The following is a 12984-nucleotide window of genomic DNA, read 5'->3' on the forward strand; positions in this document are numbered from 1 at the left end:
TGTTCCCCTGCCCGGAGCATTTTGGGGCACGCTACTGCTGCTGCAGCGCAAGACGCCGGAGGTTGGTGAGAGAGTGGTGGACTGAGCTTGTTATTCCTCGGGCAAGGTGGTTGTATTTCGCACCATTAGACACCCCAGTTAACAGTCCCGTTCCCTTGACACACACCTCCCTCCCCTGCCCCCCTGAGGATTGGCCACTCAATAAAGAGCTTGGCTTTTTTTCTGGTAGAACAAGGCTCCAGAACATAAGGGGAGGGTCATTAATAACTAATTAGAGGGGGTCACACCAGCAGCATATAAAGACTACCAGGACTTTGAAAAGGCGAAACATTTTAAAACTTCAGCCAGCAAAGGAGGACGTGTATTTGGCAAATAGCCTAGTCTGAAATTGTTGTGCATATAAGTATTCGTTTATTTTTATTTGTGTGTGTCATTTATTCTCCATACATTAAAAAAGGCAGACGGACATCTGAAATTGCGCACAGACTAGCCTACTTATATTTCGGCATTTTTTAGATAAACCTCACAGATTTGTGGCACCATGGGTTCCGTGTTGCCCGCTGAAGCATTGGTGCTGAAGTCTGGATTTAAGCAACAGAGTTTGTCTCTGTCTGAAATTATCACCTCGGACATTCTCCATAGTTTTCTCTATGGTAGATGGAGGAACGTGCTTGGGGAACACCTTTTGGAGGAGAAGATAAACGTCAGTCCCAAAACAGCTTTCACCGCAGAGGTCCTTGCGCAATCATTCTCAGGGGGTGAGTCAATTGGATGTTTCATTTCGAATTATGCAGGCCTTTATTATTTGTATCCTTTCAACTGTTTCCATGTCTTTATCCACGTATAGCCTGTTTATATATTAGTATGAAGTAAAACAAAATTACAAATATTTTATTGATATTATTGAGTTTCGTTATTTTGAATTTCCTAGGCGACTCTAAAGTGTGTTAATTTTTTTACGTAATTCAAGTGTTGAAATGCCGCCTGTCTAGAAGCAGCATATAGACTAACTGTGAACTATAAGTGATCAAATTCACATAGCCTATAGGCTTACAGAATTTTCCAGAAAACCCGTTCTAAAGTTTTGTTCTGGTCCCCATGCACTTTTTCCTTGAATTCTATTTATTTTCATTCCATTAAGCGTATTAACCGTTTCACGACATGATCCCACGTAGCATATTTAGAGACTCGTTTAGGATCGCGTGTAATTAACTGATGGTGACTTAAATAGGGATATTAAATTCATTTGGATAAAGTTGTGCTTGACCGAAGAAAGTTATCACACGGACCACGGACTATAGAGGGAAAGAAAAACCCTTTTAAATGTCCCAGGTTTTATCTTGCATTTAACAATCTCAGAAAAGCCTCTCTCTCCCGCTTGGCAGCTATTACACGGCCGGCACTTTTCTCTTTCAGTCGCCTTTAATAAAGATTGGTGTTCCTCCGTTAATATGCGGTGAAGGCTAATTCTATTGCTATTCACACCATGTCAGCCGTCTTAATCGCCTTTCCACCCCCCCCCCCCCCCCCCCCCCCCCCCCCCCCCCAGAAATTCCAGGGCCTTTTAAACAAGTCATCATTTCATTGGCCCTACATGTGTTGCTACAAAGTTTAAGTGGATCATGAATGTGGAATTATACATTTCTTTCCACTTGCATTTAGCCTTTAATGTGTAAGGGCCCTTCACATCCAAAGCATAACAATTTGCTGCTTTCAGGTTGGAAAATTAGCTTTTAACCCTTTTCTGCTTAGGCTCAAATTAAATTTCACTGGTTTTCACACCCTAAATGATTAGGCACCCAATGAACAATGCTTGTATAAAATTGAGTTTATAAAAGACATGAAGACATTCTGTGGTATTTGTAACAATACTAACAACATTTATTGTCAACTGGGGAAAATTGATGGCCCACAATATTCAATATCCCTTTTGTGAAAGCACTGATTTCTGCTGCAAAGAGCAATTTCATACGAAAGCATTGAGACCAGTGATGGCAATTGCAGCCTAGACAACTGAAATGTTGCATGATGTTGCTACAATACAGGTATATGTTATCATGCTAAATGTCCCTCTCTGTTCCCCAGAGGTTCACAAGCTCTCCAGTCTGGTGTTGCCAAGTGAAGTGATAATAGCCCAGAGCTCCATCCCTGGCGAGGGCCTAGGAATCTTCTCCAAGACCTGGATCAAAGCTGGGACAGAGATGGGGCCTTTTACTGGCCGAGTCATCTCTCCTGAGCATGTGGATCTCTTCAAGAACAACAACCTCATGTGGGAGGTAAGCAAAGGTGGAGTGTGCATGCATGTAGCAGAAAAGACACTGGTAGGTCATGTACAGGCTTACACCCCAATGCTAGTCATTTAACAATTGTTTGTCACATACAACCACATACACATGAAAATAATAAATAGGATAGGATCAGGTTATTGCTTGTATGGATATAGATGGACACTCCATTGTTTTTGTGTGTTCCCTTAGGTGTTCAATGAGGATGGTACTGTGCGCTACTTCATTGATGCTAGTCAGGAGGATCACCGCAGCTGGATGACCTATATCAAATGTGCCCGCAACGAGCAGGAGCAGAACCTGGAAGTGGTGCAGATTGGCAGCAGTATCTTCTACAAAGCTATGGAGGTGAGTTTGACCCACAGAACTAGAATGAGTAGAACGGGGATCCTCATTCAAGTCAATGGTCCCTCTCTATGAGATGCAATTTCTATGGCTAGACCCCTGAACAGTGTTATTTCATTACATTGTTATTATTATCACGACTACTCACATTATTACATCTATATGCACTACATTCTACTTCTACATGATATTGTACTAATAATAATACAAATGTTATACTAATACTATATTCACAAGAAGTTGTCTTACAGACCTAAATGAGCTGGGCCCTTTGTGTGTTTATGATTCTTAGTAAATTATTCAGTCAGTCCATCAGTCAATCAATCAATTAGGCAGTCATTGGTTATGATGTATTGTTGTGTTGTTTCTGATGTTATTGTTATTCCATAAAAGTAATGTATTTTGTATGTCAACCCTCCGCAGACCATTCCCCCCGACCAGGAGCTGCTAGTGTGGTATGGAAACTCGCATAACACATTCCTGGGGATACCCGGAGTTCCAGGAATAGAGGATGACCAGCAGAGAAAGAGCAAAACCGGTGAGTCTTTAGTCGGAAACGACTTGGGCCAAAAGATGCAGATGGGCTTTTCACGATCACTTTCTGAAATAGGCTGCCAAAGTTTAGATGTATTTATTTAATGTACAACATTGAGAGTGTTTGTCGAGATGAGTCTGACTCTGTTCTCTCTCTCTCTCCTAGATGAGTTTCATATTTGCGACGGCTCCACCTCCTCGTCCTCTGCCCTGCCTACCACCGCTAGCCGGATGCGCTGCGTCATATGCCACCGGGGCTTCAACTCTCGCAGCAACCTGCGTTCCCACATGCGCATCCACACCCTGGACAAGCCCTTTGTATGTCGCTTTTGCAATCGGCGCTTCAGCCAGTCGTCCACCCTGCGCAACCACGTGCGCCTGCACACTGGTGAGCGGCCATACAAGTGCCACGTGTGCCAGAGTGCCTACTCTCAGTTGGCAGGACTGCGGGCGCACCAGAAGAGCGCCAGACACCGGCCCGGTGGTGCGGGGGGAGTGGTGGTGGGCCTCCACCAGGCACACTCCCCCCCACCTCCCCAGATGACCACGGTGCCCCACCCAGCCTCTCTGGTGCATCACATCCCCACCATGGTCCTGTGAAGGAAAGCCTTGTACATTCATTCCAATAGGCACATCCCCTCGACAGTGATGATCGTACTGCAAAATGTGATGCTTTTCTACAAGTCTGCACTTCCTTGCACATATTTGATGTAAATTAACTGGCTGTAGTGGTGTCACTGTTAGAGCTACCGGCAAATGGACTTTCTGATCACATATAATAGTTTGGCCCTCACAATGTCTCTTTTACAATGCACTATGTAGGACTAAGGTGATCTAGGTACTGGAATTCTGTTAACTTACTGTCAAAAATGTAACTAGACCTGATGTTGTCACTGTGACCATTCTTGTGAGATTAAGTTTATATATATATATATATATATATATATATATATATATATATATATATATATATTTGGGTCCATAATATACAGTACTGTATGTAGTGTATTGATTGGTCATGCCAGGTACCGTCATACTGATAACATATAGAAATCCATTGATTTTATAGATATTTTAAAAATCTATAGGTCAAGTTCTGAATGGTTTAACATTTTGAAGTTATTGGAAGTTATTTTTCTCTCTGACCAGTGCATGGGACAATATTTGTCTACTCAGTGACCACAAGTCTTGGGATGTTCTTGTACATCTTCAGAGGTACTGTATCTGGGAGGCAAATGTAGTTCACTTTTGTTTGCATGCAGTTTTTGATTTATATTTTGGAAAATAATGCTATTTGTTTATTTCCACCTGAATGAGGTAGCCCAGGCTGACAGTCAACTTGATTTGTACAAACAAGATCTGGGTTTGGGAGGACATTCACACGTTCTTAACATTGATTAACTCATATTTTTGACTATTGTAACAAGAATTGTATAATTTGCAACCGTAATGGATGAAGGATCATTTGAACTGGTCACTTAACAGGATTTTCCAGACTCTCCCAGTAACCATTAGCTTTGTTGTGTTCCAGTCAGGGAATAGAATGATTCATGACATGTAAATACACTATATAAGATGTAAATATAATCCTAAAATGTACTCTATTTCCAGAATTATTGAACAGTCACTTTATCTCTACGTGTACAGTATGTATAACTTAAATGACAAAGCGGGGTGCAGTGTATTACCTATACTATGTTTGCATATATAAATTACTTTGTATTTTCACCAAGTACTCCAAATAAATCATTGTAACCTTCCTTGTCTTCTGTTAATTGTCCAATTATTATAACTGTTTATATCACACAATCTCTCCATATATAATTTAACTGTACCATATACTGTATGCCTAAATTCAGTTTCCCTTAGTGAGTTAATCCATTGATAAGCCAAATTGCGTTAAGTAAACATGGTTTCCAGTAACCTCCTTATCGACTTGCATCACAGAGCCAACAGAATCCCTCTTGTGAAATAATGCTGTAAAAACAGAGCTTAAGCAAACTCACCTTTGTGACTAGAAATGGTTGGAAATTCTGAGCTTGGATGACCACAGTTGATGATTAACTGAAAACAAGCATACTGCATAACTCCTTAGTGGGCTGGATAAAAACATCTGCGGTTGGGTTTGCAGAGTCAGTCAGTCTCATCGGCAGTGGAAGATGAAACTCTTACTGCTTCTTTGTGTTTTTCATCGCTGCTGTTTGGCAGGTGCTCAGGAAAAGATGTAAGTGGCTGCATTTATGACAATCCTGGCAATTGTCCATTTTTTTTAGTTTTGACTTGTTTGGATTAGTAAGTATAGTAACTAGCTTTGTCTGAGCCAGAATGGCCCATAGGGCAGGAACCTATCTCCTGTTTCTGTAGCATGAGGCAGCTTAATGTACAAGTACATCCCCTGAACAGGACACTAGTGTGTCACAGTGACATATTTTCTATAACCCTGTTTTTCCCATATTTTCCCAAGGTACCTGATCACTGCTCCTAAACTCCTCCGACTGGATGCATCTGAGAAAGTGGTGATTCAGCTGTTTGGCTTTACCCAAGAAGCCAATGTCCATGTTTACTTGAAAAGCTCTATGGACGCAGCCCATATAAAATATGCTGATCAGTTTGTGACCCTCAACACCCAGAATGGCTTCCTGGATGCTGTCACATTGAGGGTCAGACAAAGCTCCAACGAGTGAAACAGGCAGTCATGTTTCCTTTTGAAGGACAGGGCAGTATTCACAAAGTGCCTCAGAGTAGGAGTGCTGATCTAAGATCAGTTTAGCCTTTTCTAATAAAAAAAGAATACAAGAGGGACCTGGTCCTGGATCACCATTCCTTCTCTGAGATGTTTTACAAATACAGGCCCAAGTGTCTATATCTGTGTAAAACAGGAAATACGTAGTAATACAAAGACCATGGAGATTTGAAATGTTTATGTTATGTTGGTTATGAAATGTATGTGGTTATGATTTTGCATGAGTTTTTTGTCTCACATCTTTCTTTGCAATAGGGCATACCAGGTTTGTATGAATTTTATTTGAGATATTTGTTGTTAGTAAGGATTTTTTAAATCAATATATTAACTCTCCACAGATTTTCCCTAGTACGTTCCTTAAGGATGCCACTCATGCATACCTTGAAGTTATAGTTCCAGAACAGTCTGCGCAGCACGTGAAGATACCAGTCTCTCGTAAAAATGGCTTCCTCTTCATTCAGACTGACAAACACATTTATACACCAGAACAATCAGGTGAGGATGATAACAGCATTGTGCGTGTGTGTTGGTGCGTATGTGCATGTGTGTTTGAGCGTATCCGTTGCTAGTTGTATGCCATTGTGAGAAGTGGATACACATACCCCTTCTAATGCTAAGCATGATCCAACAGTGAAAGTGCGAGCATTCTCTGTCAATGAAGATTTGCAGCCAGCCCTTCGACCTGTGACTCTAACTTTCAGGGTGAGTGTATCACAAATGGACGTTCCACTTGGCACACCACACCATTTCATCGTGGATAATTGGGGAATGTTTCGTTGAGAGACGTTTGATCAATGAGATTACAACCTATATTTACCCACATAAAAAGACAGCCAAAAGTTAGTTTTCACTATTATTTCACCCATCTAAAAGCACAACCATATTCCAATGGAAAAACAATGTTTGATTTTTGGTTTAGGTGTCACCCACACTAAAAGCACAGCAAAGTTTAAATGGGAATACAGTGTCAGATATTTAGTTTATTTATACAACAGATTGTGTTATCACTGTGCTTTATCTAATAGCAGAACCAAATGACCTGGATTGCAGTTGAGATTACATTAAATGTATATGGTGCAATTGATCAATGTCGTTCGACAATCTGCACAGATTATTACAGACATTGTGAAGATCTCCACGGAACTGCGACAACCTATGCATGCAATCTTGAACATGCATGCTTTATATCAGTGGTCCTCAACTGGTTTTGCCTCGGGACCCAAATTGAACCAGGTTGTCTCAGTCACGACCCAATATTCGCATCGCGAAAAATAATCGCCAAAATACAATCTGGAAAACTATTTTTAATGCTATATTGATAGTAAATGTTGCAACTATATGACAAGAGAACAACATTCCCACCTCTTTCAGTGTCAATAATAACATTTTGCCCATATTCTTGATGAAACATTTGAATAAACTCACTAGCTTGAGACTACAAAATCAACCAAAATAGTGCTACTAATAGCTCAATATTGAAAATACTGTGACTGAAGAAAAACATTTCTTAGATTAAATTATTTAAAAAATGTAAATTCATTATCGTTAATACACATTCTCAACCTGGTTTATGTCGTTTAAATTCAGACTGGAGTATTTTGCATTAATATACTTTTTTTACTCAGACACCCGTGACCCACTCACAATCTCCTGCGAACCAAATATGTTTAGCTAAACTAGCAAGTATGTTTGTTTGGTTACCAAGGCAACTACTGTAGATATCTAGCAACCTTGCTAGCCAAAATAATGCACTCTGTGGAAGACACATTCGTTCATTATTTTCTGTAGAATGCATAGTCCCTCGTTGATTATCCCTTACTTCTACAACCGGTGGGTTTAATCCTGAATGCTGATTGGTTAAAACCGCATTCCAGCCGGTGTCTTTTCCACAAATTACCACCAGCTACATCTATGATGTTAAAATGCCTATTTACTCTGTTCCATCTGACTGGCAATCCACTGTCTCATCAACCCAGCCAGGCACTTTATAAACTTGATCTCCACTATAAAAAGTATCTAGACATTATCTCACATTTAGTTTTTAACAGCGGAGATTTGAATAAACCTTGTCTGTCTCCGACATTTGCAACATTGTTTCAATATTCAAACTCGATCTGCTGTCCCATAATAGTAAGGAATGTGTCGGGAGTCGGAACGAGACAGAATGGCAGGCAGCGTTTCTCAATCAGTCGAACTCATTAATCAATTGGCATCATTTTTATGGATATAGACAAAGAAATGTCAATAGAAAAAAGGTGAAATGAAGTGCAGATAGTTTGCAGTCTTTCCAGCTTCAGTTTGAAATGATTGTGTTAGCTAGCTAGCTCCTCTGAACAACAGTGACCTGACGAGAGAGCACATTCTATATGCCAGGCGAAATCGTGCCTCTTTATCTCATTGTTATGGTTGTATCCAAATAAATGTCTCTAGAAAACAGTTTAAACAAATGCAAATGCAGCTACTTTGCTGTTATTCTGGCTAAATTAGTCGTAGTTGGCTGACTAGCCCGCAAGCAAGGGATAAAACTGTTGCCAGCCAGTATGGCAATGGAACATTTAGAACGAACGACTGGGTCGCGTCCATAGATACAGAACAAAAAGACTGTACGACTGGGTCGCGTCTCTAGCAACCGAACCGATAGAACGAACGACCAGCCGGCTTAGGTAGCAACCTTAGATTTGTTTTGGGACTATATCTTGTGGAAGGATGAAATAGTATGAATAAATTCCTCCAAATAACGTTCCACCACGTAGTTCATTATTTTCAATAGAACGCATAGTCCATCATTGATTATCCCTTACACATGTTAAAGAATATGACTAAATGCAACTTTAAATGGACTTTAACCTGTTCAACTTTGAGCATTGTTTTGGGTACCGGTTCCGTGAAGCTTGAGTGCTACCCACTCCCACTTTCGAAAGCTACAGTACTTGTCTTTTGGAGTATTTTTGTATATATATTTTGTATTTATTTAACCTTTATTTAACTAGGCAAGTCATTAACAAATTCTTATTTACAATGACGGCCTACACCGGCCAAAACCGGACGACGCTGGGCCAATTGTGCGCCGCCCTATGGGACTCCCAATCACGGCCGGTTGTGATACAGCCTGGATCGAGCTCAAATCTTACTGAATCCAACATATCAATTATGAATTTGTAGACAAAATGGAATTAACTCCAGACTAAGTCAGTGGCACAGATGGAACTATCCAACCAGCCGATACTTCTCCTTACATTTGAAATCAACCAGAGCTTAAAACCCTAGGCCTATTGTATTGTCTATTTTTAGTTGAATTCTGGGTTGAATTGAAACAATAGCTGTTGATGACTTTGCAAATTCTATATAGACCTAAATAGCATAATTGATGACATATGAGTGATAAAGTATGGTCACATTTCATTTGCTCAGTTAAACCTACTCTTTGGAATGACATGGAACTTTGTCATTTGGGTGAACGGTCCCTTTACGAAGCACCTTCAATACCAGTGATCCAGTTAAGCTAAGTTATTTCTGAGTCCTGGACGACAGTACTTCTAGGTCTCAGGAAGGCAGTAGCGATGCACTTAGTCATACACTTAGCCATACACTACATTGATATGGGGCTTTCTTTTGTCTGGCAATGTATAGGACCCAGAGTTACAGAAGGTGGAAATTGTAGACATGACAGATGTCAATGGAATCCCATCAATGCAAAATCCTTTCAAAATCCCTCTAAAACCTAGGTAAGTGGTATCTACAACACAACATTTGACATCACACTGTTAGTGTAACGGATGTGAAATGGCTAGCTAGTTAGCGGTGGTGCGCTAATAGCCTTTCAATCGGTGACGTCACTTGCTCTGAGACCTTGAAGTAGTAGTTCCCCTTGCTCTGCAAGGGCCGCGGCTTTTGTGGAGCGATGGGTAACGATGCTTCGTGGGTGACTGTTGTTGATGTGTGCAGAGGGTCCCTGGTTCGCGCCCGGGTATGGGCGAGGGGACGGACGTAAAGTTATACTGTTACATTGGTGCCGTGACCCGGATCACTGGTTGCTGCGGAAAAGGAGGAGGTCGAAAGGGGGGTGAGTGTAACGGATGTGAAATGGCTAGCTAGTTAGCGGTGGTGCGCGCTAATAGCCTTTCAATCGGTGACGTCACTTGCTCTGAGACCTTGAAGTAGTAGTTCCCCTTGCTCTGCAAGGGCCGCGGCCTTTTTGGAGCGATGGGTAACGATGCTTCGTGGGTGACTGTTGTTGATGTGTGCAGAGGGTCCCTGGTTCGCGCCCGGGTATGGGCGAGGGGACGGACGTAAAGTTATACTGTTACATTAGTCATGATTCAGCATGATAATATCGGTTGTATGTATCATTAATGACAGTACATACGGTGTGGTCCATGTCATAGGTTAGGTATCTGGATAATTGAAGCTTCTTACACAGATGAGTTCACCACAAAAAACAAAGCTGAATTTGAAGTCAAAGAATACGGTAACTCTACAAGAAACATTGATTGGGATTGATGATTGAATTATACTTAAAAAATGTTTTATTATACCTCTCACCAAGTTACATTTATTTGGACACTTTTGAGTCTAACTTTTGAGTTAAACTGTGCTTTCTTTATTATTAGTATTACCCAGCCTATCCATCCACATGCAGCCACAGGCTAACTACATCAGTTTCGGTACTTTTGAAGCTTTTAAGATCAAGATATCCGCCAGGTGGGTTTAAGAACAGAAAAGTTATGCTTTTTTGAACTGAAACGTATCTCAATCCAACAATATTCAGTCTGTCTGATCATTTTGCCTAGTTAAGTAAAGGTAAAAAAATCTCTCTATATATATAATAATAATTGTAGCCTACACTGTTGCATTAATTCTTGATTAAGTTAAGTCTTGTCTTATGCCTTGTTAGTAGTCAGGGCGGTTCTACATTATCTTGGATGATATTGAGTTTCTTTGTTATTTGTGCTGTGTATCAGGTATATTCATGGTGCTCCAGTTGCAAATGCAGAGGTATTCCTACGGTTTGGATACATTGGGAAAACAACTGTCATCCTACACAAATCAGTGAGAAGAGAGCAAGTAAGAATTAGTTATGAGTAATAAGTTATGTTTGTGCGGTTGGGTGTGTGTGTCAGTGCACTACACATGGAGAAAGAAGATAGTGGGTTCGAGTCCCGCTGGTGCCACCCACAAGAAAAATGTATGCACATATGATTATAAATCGCTTTGGATAAAAATGTCAGCTAAATATATATTATAATATTATTATATGATATTATTGTTTTACATTGATCTTCTAGAGCCACTGGGGTTTTTAAGCAAAATTGTGATCAAACCTTTCAGATGACAGAAAGTGGTGACGTGGAGGTGTGCATAAACATGAAGAAAGCTCTATCACTTGAAGATGGACCCAAAGAACTGGAAGGGATGGTGGAAAAGTTCCTGTATATGGCTGTGATGGTACAAGAGCCAACTGGTGAGAGACACACAGTGTAGGCCCCCCTTGTTATACACAAACCTACAGTATTGATGCCGAAATACATACTCTATTAAAAAAAACAGCTCCATTAGGCCTATCCATTTAAACAATAATAAGTAATCTATATGATGCATCTAAGATTTGCTCACTTTGACCTAGAGTTTGATTGATCATTCAAAGAAGATCATTCCATTATTGCGAAATGATTGCATCATTTAGTTTAGCAGGAACATATTATTACTCTATTTTTGATCAGACAAGGTTATTTTTTATCTCTCTAGGTGGTATCTCCCAGGAAGCTGAGATGGCCAATGTGAAGTTCTTAAAGTCCCCGTACAGACTGAGTCTTGTCGCTACTCCTCCTTTCATCAAACCAGGACTGCCATACGCTATCAGGGTAGGGCACCTCTATAGCCTTGTTCACATTGGCAGTTTGCAGTGACTCAAATCCCATTTAGTTGCATACCTGATTAGAATCTGTTATTTTTCCTGCAGTCTGAACAGTCAAAAAGCACATGGAATCAGATATTTCAAGCCTAATTTCAAACCACCTAAATCTGATTTCTGTCCATGCGACTTGTGTCTGAATGGTCAAATCTGATGTATATGCCCTCAAGTGATTTTTAGACTGTTATTTGACACATCTTGATGCTTGCTAGATACTCTTTTGACAGTTCCCAACTCCTATGGTCATTGTTCTGCCAAACATGACAGATCTGGGACCAAGCTACCTTTTATGCACAAATTGAAATACATGCAATAATAAAATTGTAAATTAAGTCGACACCGAATATATCCTTACTGTAAGATCTACTGTACAGAAGTAAATACAGTCATGTGAAAAAGTAAGTACACTCCCTGGAAAGTAGTCTTTTTTCTGTACATATTTGGACAGGGGGATATGTAATCTTCACTTCAACACTATTGACAGATAAAGGTAACCTAATACAACAAATGACACTAAAATATTATACTTTGTAATCATTTATTCATCAAAAATCTACAGAAATGCAATTCCATGGTGCGGAAAAAAACAAGTACACCCCTAACTTCAATAGCTGGTGTTGCCACCTTTGGTAGAGATAACTCCATGTAGCCATTTCTTGTAACTGTCTATCAGTCTTATATCGACTCAGTTGAATTTTTGCCCATTCTTTACAGTACTGCTTCAACTGTCATGATTGAGGGCTTTCTTGCATGCATGGCCCGCTTCAAGTCCCCCCACAGCATTTCGACAAGATTGAGATCTAGGCTTTGACTCTGCCATTCCCATAACCCTCCATTTCTTATTTTTGAGCCATTCTGTTGTAGCTTTGCTTGTGTGTTTTGGATCGTTGTCCTGTTGCAAGATCCATGTTCGGTTCAGCTTCATCTTTTTGACAGGTGGCCTCACCTTTTCCTCAAGAATTCTCTGGTACAATATTGAATTCATGGTTGACTCAATGATGGCATGTTGGCCAGGCCAACATCAACTAGTTTATCAATGAATGTGGTTGGAATGTAGCTTAAATATCTATCTGTCCAAATATGTTTAAAAAAATAAGACCACTTTCTAGGGGGTGTACTTACTTTTCACATGACTACATAATTGTAATTATAAACTGGGTGGTTCG

The 12984-nt window shown here is 40.3% G+C and overlaps 2 protein-coding genes across 4 annotated transcripts in view; both read left to right on the forward strand.

Annotated features, from left to right (window-relative positions):
• Positions 1–295: 295 nt before the first annotated feature.
• prdm12b (PR domain containing 12b) lies at positions 296–4924 on the forward strand. The gene is made up of 5 exons (XM_038989429.1): positions 296–758; positions 2086–2276; positions 2478–2633; positions 3054–3168; positions 3331–4924. Exons 1-5 carry the CDS (start codon positions 542–544, stop codon positions 3762–3764), a joined length of 1113 nt encoding a protein of 370 aa, XP_038845357.1. The 5' UTR covers positions 296–541; the 3' UTR covers positions 3765–4924.
• Positions 4925–5253: 329 nt separating this feature from the next.
• The window catches only part of c5 (complement component 5), a 37104-nt gene continuing 29373 nt past the window's right edge, over positions 5254–12984 (forward strand). The window contains exons 1-10 of one of the 3 annotated variants that reach the window (XR_005476581.1): positions 5254–5388; positions 5629–5824; positions 6246–6402; positions 6539–6609; positions 9538–9632; positions 10293–10375; positions 10518–10608; positions 10869–10971; positions 11236–11368; positions 11653–11768. Coding sequence is in view for 2 of the 3 variants with exons in the window: in XM_038989440.1 (XP_038845368.1) it covers positions 5324–5388; positions 5629–5824; positions 6246–6402; positions 6539–6609; positions 9538–9632; positions 10293–10375; positions 10518–10608; positions 10869–10971; positions 11236–11368; positions 11653–11768 (1110 nt within the window). In the remaining variant the exon portion in view is untranslated. Of the gene's footprint in view, positions 5389–5628; positions 5825–6245; positions 6403–6538; positions 6610–9537; positions 9633–10292; positions 10376–10517; positions 10609–10868; positions 10972–11235; positions 11369–11652; positions 11769–12984 lie in introns of those variants that run through there. The other 2 variants (XM_038989440.1, XM_038989446.1) reach the window with 2 other exon arrangements.

Source organism: Salvelinus namaycush, chromosome 1, assembly GCF_016432855.1.
Source record: "Salvelinus namaycush isolate Seneca chromosome 1, SaNama_1.0, whole genome shotgun sequence".
NCBI classification, from domain to species: domain Eukaryota; kingdom Metazoa; phylum Chordata; class Actinopteri; order Salmoniformes; family Salmonidae; genus Salvelinus; species Salvelinus namaycush.

Coding starts and splice junctions, on each gene's coding strand:
- prdm12b (XM_038989429.1), top strand. CDS start 542: ATGGGTTCCGTGTTGCCCGCTGAAGCATTGGTGCTGAAGTCTGGATTT. Junction 759..2,085: donor TGCGCAATCATTCTCAGGGG/GTGAGTCAATTG, acceptor TCTGTTCCCCAG/AGGTTCACAAGCTCTCCAGT. Junction 2,277..2,477: donor ACAACAACCTCATGTGGGAG/GTAAGCAAAGGT, acceptor GTGTTCCCTTAG/GTGTTCAATGAGGATGGTAC.